Source organism: Festucalex cinctus, chromosome 5, assembly GCF_051991245.1.
Source record: "Festucalex cinctus isolate MCC-2025b chromosome 5, RoL_Fcin_1.0, whole genome shotgun sequence".
Classification (NCBI taxonomy): domain Eukaryota; kingdom Metazoa; phylum Chordata; class Actinopteri; order Syngnathiformes; family Syngnathidae; genus Festucalex; species Festucalex cinctus.
This window is the reverse complement of record NC_135415.1, coordinates 26,375,896-26,392,032: the sequence shown is the minus strand read 5'-3', so window position 1 is coordinate 26,392,032 and position 16,137 is coordinate 26,375,896. Positions and strand designations below refer to the sequence as shown.

Below are 16,137 nucleotides of genomic sequence, written 5' to 3'. Positions count from 1 at the left end.
CAAGCTTACTCACGTAAACCCTGGTCTAGATATACCTGTCTGATTCATTTAAATATTTCCCATTTGAGCCTAATTAAATTTATTTAACTTACATTCTCCTTGCATTACAATTTTGTGCAATTTAAATTTTGGCTTTGTGATCACTTCAGGGGCATGGAAAAATGTTAACTGGGGTGTTTTGTTTATTAAAGATTAACCAGAAGTCAGATACTGTATTATTTTTGTTACTCTGTAACGCTAAAGTGGGAATTTGTATCTCCATTCTCCATAAATGTATCAATTCAAATCTTTCAGATCAAATCTCTCCATAAAATGTTTGAAATAAATTTAGTAGCAATGAAATCCTAACCAACCATGCTTTGAAAAGAGTTGAGAAATCCAAAGGCTTAAATTTAATCAATCAGAAAAAAAAAAAAAAAAATGGTTGAACGTTTTCTAATTCAGACTCGTGAACGAGTTAACCAGATCAAGGCGCGAAATATGTATATTTAAAAAGAAGAAAAATAAAAAGGTTTTGGTTGTCCCCCCAACCTACATCAACATCCATCCATCTTACTGGCTCTTTCCTGTTGTGCTTGCGCCCCCTTGCGGTCGAAAAAATACCGCACCCGTGAACACAGCATCCTCCGTTGGTACTTTTAACACATGAATTCGGGATTCCATTTTTTCGAGTGCCAGTGCCACACTATGTTTTACGTGTTTTGTATGGAGGTATTTATTTTGGTGCGTAGCAATGAGTGGTATGTCGACAAATTACGTATTCACTATTAGCTGCATTTCCTACTTTGCTTTCTTGAACACAGCCCAGTGAGTGAGTACCCCTACATTGTTGAAAGGGAATAATGGCTGCGCAGGAGCCGTCTCCACCATCTTCCTTGGAAGGAAACAAACCAGGCTTCCCAAAGAAAATTTTAGCCAACAACCTCGAGGACAAGCATTTGTGTAATTCTTGCCTGGAAATCCTGCGAAGGCCCTTACAGGCGCAATGTGGTCACCGCTTTTGTTCGTTCTGTTTCAACAAAATAGTGAGGTGGGTGTCATGGTTGCTGACGAGCTAGCAGTCCTACATTTATTAACAGCTGGCCACTAACGAACGCTTCTGTGTATATTGTCACAGGCAACGAATAACATGTTTAATTGTAACGTTCACGTTACATACACATACTCTAAATTCGGCGCACGGACATAACACTAATCCTAACTTTATCCATTTTAAATGACTTGGCTTTCCAATGTCGTCATTTTCAGGTTGACTGTGATTTTGTATTGCGTTGTATTTGGATAACTTATCTAAACAGAGTCACTGTAACCCTAAAGTGTTACGGTACATTATTCATCGATTAGCTTAAACGTTTAACCACAGCATTTTTGGGAGGAGTTTGGATGACATTGGTTATGGTGCATATAACGGTACAAACGGTGTTTTAACCATTGATTGAACATTAGAAAATATTGCATCTGCTTATTTAATTAAATATGTTTCGTACTTATACTGTTATAGAGAAAATTGTGTTTAATTTGTTGACTTGACTTGCCAAACAAATGTGAGTAAATCTGAGTAACATACCAGACTTTATCGTAATTTGTTGAAGAAACAATAACAAGCGAGTAAGCAGCTGTTTATCAGCATGCTATAAAAAGCCAAATTAACCAAATTAGACTGCAACAGTCAGTTTATAAAATATTACTTTGCATTGGTTGCAAGTTATAGTATTTTGTTATAGTGCTGTTGTAAATTATTTTTGCTTTTGCTTTTTATACATGTTCGAAAACAAAATAATCAATCAAAACTAATCATTCATTCATTCCTACCCAGTGCAATGAAGGTGTATTGTATGAGGTATTGAGTGAATTTCCACATTTCATGAGCTCCATATAATCATTTTAATAATTTATGAGAACCTTTAAGTTGTAACACTATTATGAGATTTGTCAGTCTAGCTGAAATACATCTGTTGGAATTCAATTCCTATTTGTACTGTGTATATAAATGTAATATCGATTGCTACTACAAGGCTGATTCCAATTTTTGCCATATACTCTACAGTATTTTGAGGATGCATTACATGCCATTTAGTCTAATACAACCAAATGCAAACTTATAGGTAAGCTCAGTACCATGTATCCAGTATCCTCAGTGCGACACAATGTACTAATTTAACAATAACAACAGCACAAAATATTTATTTGTGGAATAATACTGTGTTGTCATGTAGTTCTGGACCCGAGAAATGCAGCGCTTGCATCAAAGAAGACTTATTTGAGGAACCCACCTCGATTCTCAAACAAGGAGGTGTAAGTACATCTTGACTTTATGTTTAACGTGTCTATCAATAATAGGACATTAATAATATTGTTACTACTGCTACTACTACTAATAATAATCAATCAGATTTATATAGCGCTTTTTTGGAGACTCAAAGACCCTTTACAGTGGATACATTATTCGTGCGCTCACACATTCACACTCTGGTGGCGTTAAGCTACTTAACTAGCCACAGCTGCCCTGGCTGACGTAAGCGTGGCTGCCAGTGTGCGCCTACGGCCCCTCTGACCACCGCCAAAAAATTCATAACTTTCAGACACCAGTGTGAGTGGCACTGGTACACGATGTATTCTTGGTAATAGTAACAATAACGGCAATATCGCAATATTGAAATTGTCAGAATATTGTCGTCATCATCATGTTACGACAGTAAAAGCAGCACATCTCCGTAAAAAATAAAATAAAATCACTTTTCACCTGCTTCAGCCGAACACATCAGTGTGAACTATAGACCACAATATTTTGCTTACGATATTTTAGGTTAGTTTGTTTCCCATGGTGTTGGCGCTTCCTGGTTTCGTCACAGCTGCATATCCTGCCCCCAAACACAATGTCGATTGGTCCGAACCGGATAGGTGGAAATCAACGGGCTCGGTACAAGATGTATTCTGTATAAGATGTATAGTTTGTCAACTCACAGATACCGTGAGAATTCAGCTTGCAGCGCAAGGTTAGTTATTATGTACAAAAACCCATTATTGTGTTTTTTTTAAATTTTCAATATCATGAGCTTTTTTCTTTTTCTATTTTTTTTGCAATATTGTGTGCTTTTCATAAGTATCGTGAGCTATTTTATATCGCCAACCTCACCATATTGTGATAATTATCATATCATGAAGTTCATAAGGTGATTATATTGTATTGTGACATTCAGCTATCGTTACATCCCTAGAAACTTACATAACTTGTCTTGAAGTGATGAAATGTAGGAACTTCGATAATGTAAAGAGCACTGCTGCATCATTCTTAATTTATATTGTAAAGAGCCAACACAACAAAATCTGTGGCTGCTTACTGCTAAGGGTTGGCATCTTAAAGATCTTTATATATTATGATCATGAGGAAACTGGGGCAAAGTAACACAACCTTTCAAAATGTAGCCAAAACATACACACCAGCCTGTTAATGCTAATGGACAGCTATCCACTGCTCTTTCACTCCAGGCTTTTCCTGACAATGCAGCCCGGAGAGAAGTGGAGGCCTTGGCAGCCGTTTGTCCCAATGAAGGATGCACGTGGTCAGGAACTGTTAAAGATTTTGAGGTGTGTATTACTGCAAGGATTTAACTACGGTAAATACATAATTTATATTACTTGTGATGAATGCAAAACCTTATTTTTTCCTCACTTTTATCACATTAAACCTTGAACAGGAATTGTGACATTCCAACTAAGTCTTTTGAATCCCTGTTCACTCATTTAAAAAATATTGTTGTTAATACCCTGCAGGCTTGCCATGAGGGCCACTGTGACTTTGCCATCATCTTGTGCCCTTCCTGCAAAGAGCTGATGAGAGCCAACGAACAGGAGCATCACGATGAGAGAGAATGTCCCGAGAGGACACTCAACTGCAAATACTGCAAAGAGCCTTTCCTTTTAAAGAACATCAAGGTGAGATGTTCTACCATGCTCACTATACGTTTGTGGAGTTGTTGTTGTTGTTGTTTTTTTTTTGGAATGTTGTGCTATTGTAAGAGGAAGTTCTACTCCGTCGGTGTAATGGTTCATTCTCCTGACCAAAAATGCAGGCAGCGTGGGTTCACTTGAGTTTTCACTCAGTGATCCTCCGAATGTGAGTGTGAGAAGTCTGTCTGTTTCTATTAGTGGTTGAACTGACTAGTTGACGTGTCCACTTTACCACTGATGATCATCGCTTGAAGTGAATGAATCGGCAGTTACCGCTTTTGGCATTTAACATCACGGAAACCTTGCTTAAATTAACATGTCGGTTGCTCTGCACAGACAAATACTGTAGCAGCAATGCCTCAAACGTGGAAATATTTTAATTGACTGGGAGCATGATCACTTGCAATGTACTGCAAGTGTATCCTCAAATATCTGAAAAGTACATGAACAGCCAAAATCCTCACGTCAGGGCATTCACCAAAACGCCCTCCTGTAACAGCGGAACGATCGACCATATACAGTACTGTAGCATCTACTTACAAGAAAACGAAGACAGGTGGTGGTCCATCAATAACCTCTTTATTGTGAAAAAGAGCACTTAATGTTGCCAACAATTAATTTTCAGTGAAGCCTTCATCCTGCAGACACGTGCTCTTCTTCAAACAATTCACATAACACAACTACATCTTTGATACAATGCATTTTTGCAAATCCTTCCTTCCTGTATTTTTAAATATTGTTTTTTACTACTATTGCAACTGAAGCAGTTGTGTTACATTAATTGATTTTAGAGTTTTACAGGTTGCGACTGCATGGGAGGCCTTTAAGCTATCTGAATGTGCTTAGACTAGTGTCGTGAAGATACCATTTTTTGGCCCACCATACCGATTCCGATACCTAAGTTGTTGTTGTTTTTTTCACAACATGAAAAAGCTGTCCTGCCATTGGTTCAGAGCATTCAAAGGCCAGTAGGATAATGCAGTGAACATGTCACACATCAGTGAATGCAAGACACAAGATGCTGCATCCGAAGTCCTATATCAGCGTCGGGAATAATACTATCGGCATGATACTTGTTAGTACTCACCGATACCGATACCACTGTTTTAATGCAGTATCGGGGTCTCTGTCATCTGACTGGTTGCCCTGTATGTCAATCAAGTAATGGGATTGATGATAGGCTGACATCGTAAGTTCTGCTGCACTTAGCGCCGTTGTTTGCGCTTGATTGGTCACCCGGATGTCAAATTCAGTTATAGCAATCAAGTGATGAGATGACTGATAGAGTGATATTTTTTAACGTCACTCCCTCGCAGGATTGTACCTAAATGAAATGAATTAATGCACTATCATTCAACAGGTTTCCCCTGTAATATTATTGTGATGACAAAGGGCACATTTAAATTTACGCATTGAACCGAGCAACAATGTTCTCCCACGCCGCCTTCCTCTATGGGGAGCCGATGCGGTGTTGCACTTGTTTTTTTTTATTTTTATTTTTACTTTTTATAAAAACATATTCTCCATATATGAAGTTGCTATAGTGAACTCTTAAAAGGCAGCAAGTCAAGTGTTTAGTAAATGAACTGTAATTGAGGGAGATTCAGTAAATAAACTTTAATATTAATTCATGGATCAATTGCCATATTTTTTACATGTGTGTAAGCATCACCTGTAAAACTAAAACTTTTATGTATAGTGTTCCCTCGCTATAATGTGGTTCACTTCTGTGGATTTTTTTTGTGCAATCTTGCATGCATTTTTTTTTTTTACAGTAATGTACCAATTTTATAGAATTTATGAAGGTTTAAACAATGAGAATGTTTAAACTAGAGAGAAATGTGAGAAAAGTGCATAAACTGTGTGGTGAGCGGTTTTAGAGCCTTAAAACATTAAAAATAAATGTCAAACATAAAGCTAACTACTTCGCGGATTTCATTTATTGTGGGTATTTTTTGGAACCTAACCCCTGTGGAAAACGAGGGAAAAGTGTCTAATAAAATTGATATCGTTGTATAGATTAATTATTGCTTGCGGCCCTCTGAATCATCGTAGAAATCTGTTCATTGAATGAATCATCTTAAAAATACTTAAAAATGCTTATAATAGCGCCCCCCTGACCGTGCCGCAAAATTATGGGAAGTGGTCGAGATCACGGGTCACACATGGATGCACTATCAGAGGTGCAAGGCGGTCCTCCAATTGCTTGACAAAAGTACCTGGTCACGCCCCGTGGCTTTTCTGCTTGGAAAGTGATTCTGCCTACTTTAATTAATTAATTTCATTAAATTTACATCAATTTCCCATGGAAATACAAAAAAAGCCAAAGAAGGAGGTAAAACAAACATACAGGGCTCTATAGTCTTAGACAGCACAAGTGCATCCCAGTGTAAAAACTGCAGCATCTTGAATTTCTGCTGGTGCAAGTCTCGTTTAGCGTGTTTGGGAATTTGGCAGATGGCTCTGCTGTGAGTTCCAGTGGCCCGAGAGCATTTTCTTTTATGCGTCCACATGTATTATTTCAATTAATGAAATCATAGTTATACTGTAATTACCAGAGCTGGACAAAACAGTCATTACATGGGCTCGTCACCTTTCAGCGAGTGCTTCTGCATTTTCTGCGAGTGCTTTATGATGTGAAGCCTCATAAACATACAAGAATGGAGAAGGATTGTCTGTAGCTACTGACACCCTTGGATGGGGGTGATTTTTTTTTTTTTTTAGGCTTTGTTTCATAAAGCACTCGTCACGTGGCACCGAAAGGTGGGCATCCGTCAATGATGGGTCGGTTATAGCAACGGTTTTGCCCAGCTCTAGTAATTACAATACTATGTCTATTAGTATTAGAATTAATGAAATCATAGTTAATACTATAATTAGGATACTGTCAGGCTTCTGACTGAATTGTTCTTTTGTAATTTGTTTTTTAGGCTCATGATGAAATTTGTCCGAAGTACCCAATGATCTGTGAAGGTTGCGCAAAGAAAAAGATACCCAGAGAAAAGGTATCCCAAATATGGTCCTTAAGTGTTCTTTTTTTTTTTTTTTTTTTTTTTTAAATTCACAATTCTCTTCTCATTTACTCTCATTTAGCTGGGGATCTAACTCAACTCAATAATCTGTAGATCATTCGCTTCTTTAATTTTTTTGTTTTGCAGTATGTGGACCATATTAAGTTCTGCAGTAAATTTAAAGCACCATGCAGATTTCATGTTGTTGGCTGCGATACGTCTGTAAGTAGACATTTTCATCATAATTTGCTGTGTGTGACACTCGCTCACGTAATAACTGCTGAATAATTTTTAACTTACAGCAACTAATTAATATAACATCACAATAACACACTCGTGGCAAGACCAAAACAAAAGTTTCTTGGCAATGTATCGTAAATTTTTTACGAAGATTGGAAACAGTTATTCTTCAACAGTTATTACACATTGCTGCCTATATACGGTACAAAGATTTCTTTTTTTTTGTTTTTGTGTTTTTTTTTACTGCGCCAATGTTAGTCGAATGGATCCGAAAGGGGACAGGAGACCGGAGCAGTAAGGTGTTTTAAGATTGTCGGTTTTTGACCCAATTACTGGGACAAATCCACTCTTAACACAGCTCACACATAAAGATAATCTTATAAGACATAAGATTGTTGGGCGCTTGAGGAAAGGGGTAAAATCACGGCAAAAACAGTCAGTTGTCAGTTGTGTGTACCCAGCTTTAAGGGCCACATCAACCATGAATGCCATTGAACCTTGATCACAAGCTGCACTTAACAATAATCACCATTGATCAAACACTCCGACTGGGATGTTGTGTCATTGAAAGTCAATTTTCAGAAACATGTCATTTAATTACATTTGATTTTTTTTGTACCTGCAGTTCAGTGTCAGTGTAATAAATTGAACATAAATAGGTGACTATGGTGCATGTATACTGTATGCTTAAAAGCTCCATTATTTATTTGCTGTGTGCTTGTGCTGTTTATTTATTTATTTATTTTTGCTTACATACTATACATCATCACCATATTGTTTTTGCTGGGGTTGTATACCTAGGGGTCGCTCACCAACATTATGCCCACAGGCAACAGGGTGTGCCCCCAAGGACCACCTGCAAGTAGCCTGCGGGCCTATTCTAAAAATACTTCACCATTGAATGGGATATTGTGATTTCTTGTGAATGCTGTTGGTGTGATCATTTTGAAAATGTAAACAATTTAGAAAAAAAGTGTTGTAAATTGATATGTACCTCTTTTCTAATTTGTTATCTCATTGTTGGTAATTATTATGAGAAACCATTGCCATGACCAGTGTGATTTTACAGATGAATAACATTAATTACAAATCAAAACATAATTAAGGGTACTTTGAGCAGATTTGTTATAATTTCAGAATTGGGTATCAAACTGGGAGCACTTTGCATTAATCACTACCCAAGAAGTAGCTTTGTTTCAAATAGGTTGGTGACCCCCTGGTGCTTTCAATGATGACTGTTTGGTTATTAATGTATTATATTTTCTTCTTCAATATCCAGGTGGAAAAGGAGAAGATCCATGACCATGAGCGTCAATGTTCATATGAACACCTCAACCTGCTTCTGCATTTCATCATGGGTATCAAGGTGAGCCTGGAGAGCCTGCAGCCTCAGAGCCTGGAGGTAGCTGGCCACAAGCTGCAGGAGCTCCACCAGTCCCTCAGAGACTTAGAACTAAAGATGAGCCAGCTTGGTGGAGGTAGCGCTGCAGCTTCCGTGCAGGGTGCATGTGCACAGACCCTCACCACCTCCTTCACGCCACTGCCCAGTGCTGTGAGTGCTGCCTTGGAGCTGCAACTTCAAAGTGAAAAGACCAAGGTAGTCGAGCTGAGTCGACGCTGTCAAGAGCTGGAGCTTAAAGTGAATACATTCGAGAACATCGTTTGCGTCCTCAACCGAGAGATGGAACGCTCCTGCACCACCATGGAAGCGTACAACCGGCAACACAGACTGGACCAGGACAAAATTGAGATCCTCAATAACAAGGTGACAAATGAAACATTGAAAATGTCTTTCTATCAGTCAAAATGTTGATATTGTATTTTGTATAGGAAATGCAGTGTTTTAACTGGGCCGGAACGCACCGGTACAGAGCTGCGGCACTTCGAAAAATATCCCTTGAGCGTTCAGGTACTTCTCAACGTGCAAAGAACGTACTGTCAGCGTTCCTGTACGCTTGAATGTTTTGATCCTTCCAAATGCTGCTCCGCTGCGCACAGCTCATCACATCACCGAGCGCACACTTTCTATATCATCTGATGAAGTGCATTTAGAGCTTCTCCCACACTTAATTGGTACACCTGTGGCTCAGAGTCGTCATCTTGCAACTCAGAAGTTGTGGGTTTGATGCCATGCCATTATGACCACATCGAAGTATCCTTGAGCAAGATACTGAACCCCCACGTGCTCCTGATGCTGCGTCATCAGTCGGTGAATCAGTAGTCGAATGTGAAGCACTTTGAGGGCCTTGTAAGGTGGAAAAGCTCTCTATATATGAAGTAACATTTTCCAACTCAGCGAGACTCCATTACCCATAGAGTCATGTGCTTTTCGAAATAAGATTGCATGCATTGTTCAAGTCGCCCACGAATATGATGCTAGCTCACCCAAAAGTGTGTGTACCACCGTAGCTCTTGAATTAACAGAATACAATAAAAATGCTAACATGCTGATCTGCGCAAAGCTTCAAAAAGAACACGGTCATACTCAGAGGTGGATTCACAGGCTGACACATAACCATCTATCCATCCATTTTCTTGACCGCTTATTCCTGTCAAGGCCGTGAGCCTTGGGTTGCTGGAGCCTATCTCAGCTGGCTTTGGGCAGTGGGCGGGGTACACCCTGAACTGGTCGCCAGCCAATCGCAGGGCAGTATACGATAACCTTGGACTGCTAATGTTGAAGTGAGAAGTGAAGCCGCCACCAGCCATCACGCGTTGCCACTCACATACACTAAATTGAATACATTGATTTTCCACGGCATTTTCACATTATTTTCTGCCTCTATGGTAAAAATGCCACAATGTGTGGCATACAGGTGTACCAACCGTGTGGGAGAGGCTCTAAATGCACATTTCATCAGTAAGAATGTGAATAGAAATGTTATCTTATAAGTTATTTTTCCAAGTGCTACTCAAAGATTCGTCTGCATCGTGTTTTAAAAACCATCAAGAATTAAATATAAGCAAAGCCCATCAAGAGAAAAAAAATGTGAAAACCTAACTTCTGCAAGTCAGGATTCACAATACTGAGATTATGCTCTGAATGGTTAATGCAAACAGTGATCCCATACAGGGATCCTGGTGTAACATTGACTGAACAGTGTTTTCATTGGGGGAAACAAACAAACAAACAAACGAGTTACTGAGCATGATTGGCCAGAATTGGTCTGTGTTTTCCCCCAAATTACACATGACTGATACTGATGATGACACAGGACGATACATTAATCTTGCAAGTGAAGAGCAGCCAGCTAAGAGTTTTTAGAGCACTCTCAAAATAAACTCAGTTTTGTTTTTTTGCATGTTTTTGTCCTGAAACTGTGGGTTTTTAGATACATAGAATAAATAAATACCATTTGCAACTACAGGAACTATAGACATGGCATTTACATGATTTGAATATTAGCTCTAAACACAATATACATCAATGTGCAGGGTTCTTTAAAAAAAATTATTTTTACGTATTTGCTTGGTCATGTGAATGGCACCAATTTGGTGGAAGCACCCATATAATGCTTTAACACAGAATGAGGGAATCCTCTATTTGAGTGCTTTGATTAGTTCAATGGTAAACAACACATTTACATGGTCATTTATAGGCTTGCTAAAATGACGAGTCAAAGCAGTAACTCTTCTCACCTACAAACTTGACACTATTGATTTATGGAGAATAAACTTGTTTGTCACCAAACAATTTCCACTTGTTAAACTCTTAAAATTACGTGGTTTGGAGTATCACAGTTGCTAACCTGTCTGGGGTGTTCTCAACTGTTGCCGTTTAGTGAGGTTTCTTTATATCAGGCAAGGCAGACTTACTTAATATCTTTCAGCTTTCTTTTCCCTCCAAGCAGACAAACAAGCCGATCTGCCTCTACGTGCCTGTGGGTGCACGTGATGTGTGCGTGTGTGCCTGCGGCTATTTCTGTCACTAATTACATCGCTACTAAACAAAAAACAAACAAACCTAACATCGTAGTTGTACAATATAAGCTATTACTGATATATATTTGAAGATTTTGATTATTTTGTAGCTTTGTGACCTGCAAGAGTCAAATAAGGAGAGCACTGCACTTACTTATAAATGTAATTATTAATGTGTGTTGAACCGACTGTTCTAAAAATAACTCAGCAGTGATGGGACACTGTGACTTTCGAATAAAAATTAAAACAAGAAGAATGTTGACATCCATCGATCCATTTTCCGAACCGCAGATCCTCTCAAAAATCGCAGGCATGCTTGATTTATTTATTTATTTGTACGGTACATGTTTCTTAATGTGCTAAATATTGTATATTTTTTGTTTAAAAATAAAATAGATTGTGTTCAGTAGGAAAAATACACTTTTCCAAAATATTTCAATCAAGGACATTTTAGTACTGTAATTTTAATAATGTGAAACCAGTAAACCACAATATATTTGCTCACGCGTATCAATTCATATAACAGCGTGTTTTTGTAATGCGAGAAGAAGTCAAAGTACCCAAAGAAAACCTAGACATGCACAGAGAGCAGCCAGTTCAGGGTGTACCCCGCCTACTGCCCGAATCCAGCTGGGATAGGCTCCAGCACCCCCGCGACCCTTGTGAGGAGTAAGCGGTTAAGAAAATGGATGGATGGATAGAAGGATTTGTCTTTAGTCTTACATCTTATTTGTGTGTGATCAAGGTTCGTCAGCTGGAGCGAACTGTGAGTCTACGGGACTTGTCCATTGTAGAGATGGAAGGGAAAATGAGGGAAATGTCAGCAGCCACATATGATGGGATCTTTGTGTGGAAAATCTCCGATTTTGCAAAGAAGAGGCAGGATGCTGTCGCTGGACGAGCTCCTGCTATGTTCTCTCCTGGTAATGATCTGATGATGATTATTTGTTTTATTATATAGACACTGATGAGACTGTTATTGCAATGCAGTAACATATATTCTCATTTTTTTCTAGCCTTTTACACCAGTAAATATGGCTACAAGATGTGCTTGCGTATCTACCTAAATGGAGATGGGACAGGACGGGGCACCCATTTATCGCTGTTCTTTGTGGTGATGAGAGGACACAGTGATGCACTCCTGAAGTGGCCTTTTAATCAGAAGGTAACACTCATAAACAAGTCGAAAAGTTATGACAAGTTTAAAATATGTTCGTGGGATGTGTCTCTGATCAGATTTGATAGTGTTACACAATTTTTCCCTTCGGGTCACTGTGATAGGGAGGCCGAAAGAAAAAGAAAGGGCCATTTTGGTCTCATTTCCTTGTTTCATCCTGTTCGTCTCAGTTTCCCATTGAGCCATCAGAATTAAAATCAACTTCAAAGTATATGTTAAATTATTCATTTGTATTTTCTGAAGGTTACATTTAAATGTTGCTGTCGTTCAACTGATATTTCTTGCATAAGAAAAGAACTTACTCAGTGCTGAGGCACAGAGCAACTCAAAAGGAAAGTAAGTCACTAATACACAGAGAATAAACACAGGTGTACAGTTTTACAGGTCATTGCATTCTATTAGTTTATCACTAGATGGCACTAAATTCTACACGTTGTTCCTTCAACGTTCACTTGGTTTGTCAGAATGAACTCAGAGAAAAGAGAGTGTAATGACACCATCTAAAAATTAATTACACTTATTTATTTACAACACTACTGTATTTGCCACCCTTTATTGAGCCAAGACCAGGGTTGAGGAATCCAGGTCCAAAAAGTAAAAACCCTGCCACAGATTGGCTTTAGCCACAGGTGCGTCCACACTCCATCCACACTCACAAGCACACCTAGGGACAATTCGGAGCGCACAATTAACCTGCCATGCATGTATTTGGAATGTGGGAGGAGACCGGAGTACCCGGAGAAGACCCACGCAGGCACGGGGAGAACATGCAAACTCCACCCAGGAAGGCCGGAGCCTGGACTCGAACCGGGGGGCGGACGTGCTCACCACTTATTTTCATTATTTTTCATGTAAAATTAGTACCTTTAAAAACACATTTTGCAACTTGGTGTCGACTGAAAATGACATCATAAGGGCTTAGGAACCAATCACAGCTCAGCTTGTGAATGTCACATGACCAAACCTAGAAAACAGGTGCTAATTGTACGTGAAAAATAATGACAGTATCAAATTAATTATAGACAAAATATGAACTTTTTATTGCTGTAATGGGCTAAATAAGTGAAGTATCACTTTAAACACTTGATAAGTCAATGTACCACTGTATATAATAAGTGTCGTTTTTTACCGCGTCTGTACCCAGGTCACCCTAATGCTGCTCGACCAGAACAACAGAGAGCACATAATCGATGCTTTCCGACCCGACATCTCATCTTCGTCCTTCCAGAGGCCCGTCAGCGATATGAACATTGCCAGCGGCTGTCCGCTCTTCTGTCCCCTCTCCAAGCTGGACTCTAAAAACTCTTACATTCGCGACGACACAATCTTCATCAAGGCCATTGTAGACCTTACTGGGCTGTAGGTTGAAATCGGCCATTGTATTACCACTAACTGACATTTTTCTTGAGGGTCTGTCTAGGATTTTTGTCATTTGGCAATATTCACGAGTATGAAATTGAACTGTCACCATATCTCATAGTGTACCAATCATCATCAAGTCAAACATGAACACAAATATTTATTTACCACAAAAACAAATTATTGAGTGATTAACCAGTAAAATGTAACAGTGTAACGACATTGGGCTTGCTTCTTGCAACATAGTTGAAGCTCATAATAAGATTCAGAAAAAAAAAAAAAAAAAGAGCTTGTGTAGCTCATTTTAACATCTATTTTTGAGTTTTCCCCAGCAGATGGATATGATTTTGTAACTTAAGTTGCAAATGACTTGTGATGCATTAATGGGATGACCAAAACAGGTACCGACACATACAGTGCTGTTCATTTTTGCCATAACTTCCTCAAAAGAACTGTACTGTAGCTACATTAACTTGCTTTGTTTGCATTTGAGAGCAGTATGATGATACCACTTTATTGTAGCTTGTTCAACACACGATTGCAGTGAATAACTGATCATTTTGTGGTTGTGGACATTACTTGAATTCCATGAATTCTGCGTGCAGTACTTAAGTCACGAACGTTGTGTAGCTCTGTGCGTGAGTGTGTGCGTTATTTTTTTATCCTTGCTTTTTGTAACAATAGTAGTCGAGCTGAATTGCCAAATTCCACCAGGTTAAATCTTTTTAACAGTATATGTGGCCATATTTCACCATTTATGTACGCCCGTTTAACAATGACCGTTTTACTAATACAGTTACTAATGCACTAACAAGCATTGTTAGAATCTGAGGTTATATTGCATATTCAAAATGTACATATATATTTAAGTGGAAGTCAACCTTAAACATATCTTGACAATAATGTTATATGTGAAATCACTAGTCTAAATGTGACATTCTGATTCATATTTTTATCCATCTCAGGGGGTGGCCATTTGCTGTCGACTCAAGATGACATCACAGTTGCTTAGTGCTTAGGCAGCGGCCAATCACAACTTACCTGTTTTCTGAAGCTGCGCTGTGATTGGTTGTTACCCGAGACCTGAGCAACATTGATGTCATCTTCAGTCGACAGCAAGTGTCAAAAAGGTCAACCCCTGAGATGGATAAAAACGGCTGCTTAATTCATATTCCAATAATGTGTTATTAACTATAATGGGATTCCAGAGAACATATTGTCAAAAAAAGGGGGGGGGGGGTGGGGGGCGTTGACTTCCCCTTTAACATCATTTGGGACTTCTGAGGATGCTTTTGTTGTTTTTTACGTCCATTAAAGTGTTAGTGTTTGCATTGCTGATCGATTCTTATTATGGACGAGGAACTCAATAATTGACGAAAGTATCTTATATGTTTGAGCAAAAAGACGGTATGTAGATATAAATGGACATTCACCAAATAGCAAATAGTTGCTGTAGTTTTCTTTGTTATTTATTTATTTATTTATTTTTTATTAAACAAAAACTGACAATAATTGAAAAAGTTGGAGCCCATAGTCAGCTTCGGCTCCAAATCACCCGTTCATCAAGCGGGCAAAGATGAATGAATATCATGGAAAGCCGATTCCTCTCTGTAGTGATTGTATGAAGAAAAGAAAAAAATTACAGCACCATTAATAATCCTTATGTAAATAGCTACATCTACACTTATTCAACTGTACACATGCTATACATCTGCAGTCATATTGTGTGCTCAAAAAACAATACCTCCCAAAATGTGTTGACGGAGTTCAGTACGTCTTGTACATTCATGCACGATGTTTTCATTTAGTGTGTGTCGAATGCTGCATTAAAAGGAGGTTTATGTCATTGTCGGCTTAAAGAATGCTTGCTGCAGTGTGGTGTCCTTATATCCATCAAGACAGGAAGTTACTAAATGTTGTTTTTCCATTCATTTAACATTGCTTTTATTTGAGTGGTAAGAATCCATTTTCTTGTTTACATTTCCAATTGTATGGACTTTTTGCTCCTGCTTCATGCACAAATGTGGAAGTTGGAAAGTGAGAAAAAAAAATGTTACGGTCGTATTTTATGTTGTCTTTAATGAACATCTATTTGCATTAAAAAAAAAGTGCCTGTATAATTTTGTTTACTGTTCCATGAACTCACTGAATGGTGAATGTGCTTTTATTACAAACCGACTTTGAAATTGTTTTTGTGAATCATTTTGTGAATTCATTGTCATTGTACCCTTTTATTTTCTAGTGACAAACATTGTTTCAGTTATCAATTGCAAACTTGAAACATGAATGTAATGAAATTAAAGTGAGATATTGTCATTTCCATCCAAATTGTGCATGCGTTTAAACTACGGCATACACGTGACGTGATATGCGTTGGCCTACAACTTGCCAGGAATAGCAGGAAATGAAACCGCTAATAGAAATTTGCGGGTGTGTCTATGTGTAATTGCATGTCTGCACATGTGTGCGTGTGCGTAT

General features: G+C 38.5%; 1 protein-coding gene across 5 annotated transcripts; it reads left to right on the top strand.

Annotated features, from left to right (window-relative positions):
* Positions 1 to 610: 610 nt before the first annotated feature.
* On the top strand, positions 611 to 14,880 carry traf2a (Tnf receptor-associated factor 2a). Of its 5 annotated transcripts, none has more exons than XM_077522445.1 (11): positions 611 to 711; positions 804 to 1,030; positions 2,217 to 2,295; positions 3,490 to 3,588; positions 3,775 to 3,936; positions 6,882 to 6,956; positions 7,110 to 7,184; positions 8,482 to 8,967; positions 11,869 to 12,046; positions 12,140 to 12,288; positions 13,445 to 14,880. In XM_077522445.1, exons 2-11 carry the CDS (start codon positions 843 to 845, stop codon positions 13,661 to 13,663), a joined length of 1,710 nt encoding a protein of 569 aa, XP_077378571.1. In that variant the 5' UTR covers positions 611 to 711; positions 804 to 842; the 3' UTR covers positions 13,664 to 14,880. The 5 variants fall into 5 exon arrangements, with proteins under 5 accessions (XP_077378571.1, XP_077378569.1, XP_077378572.1 ...); XM_077522444.1 differs by having other exon boundaries at positions 613 to 723; XM_077522443.1 differs by having other exon boundaries at positions 612 to 1,030.
* The last annotated feature ends 1,257 nt before the right edge of the window (positions 14,881 to 16,137 follow it).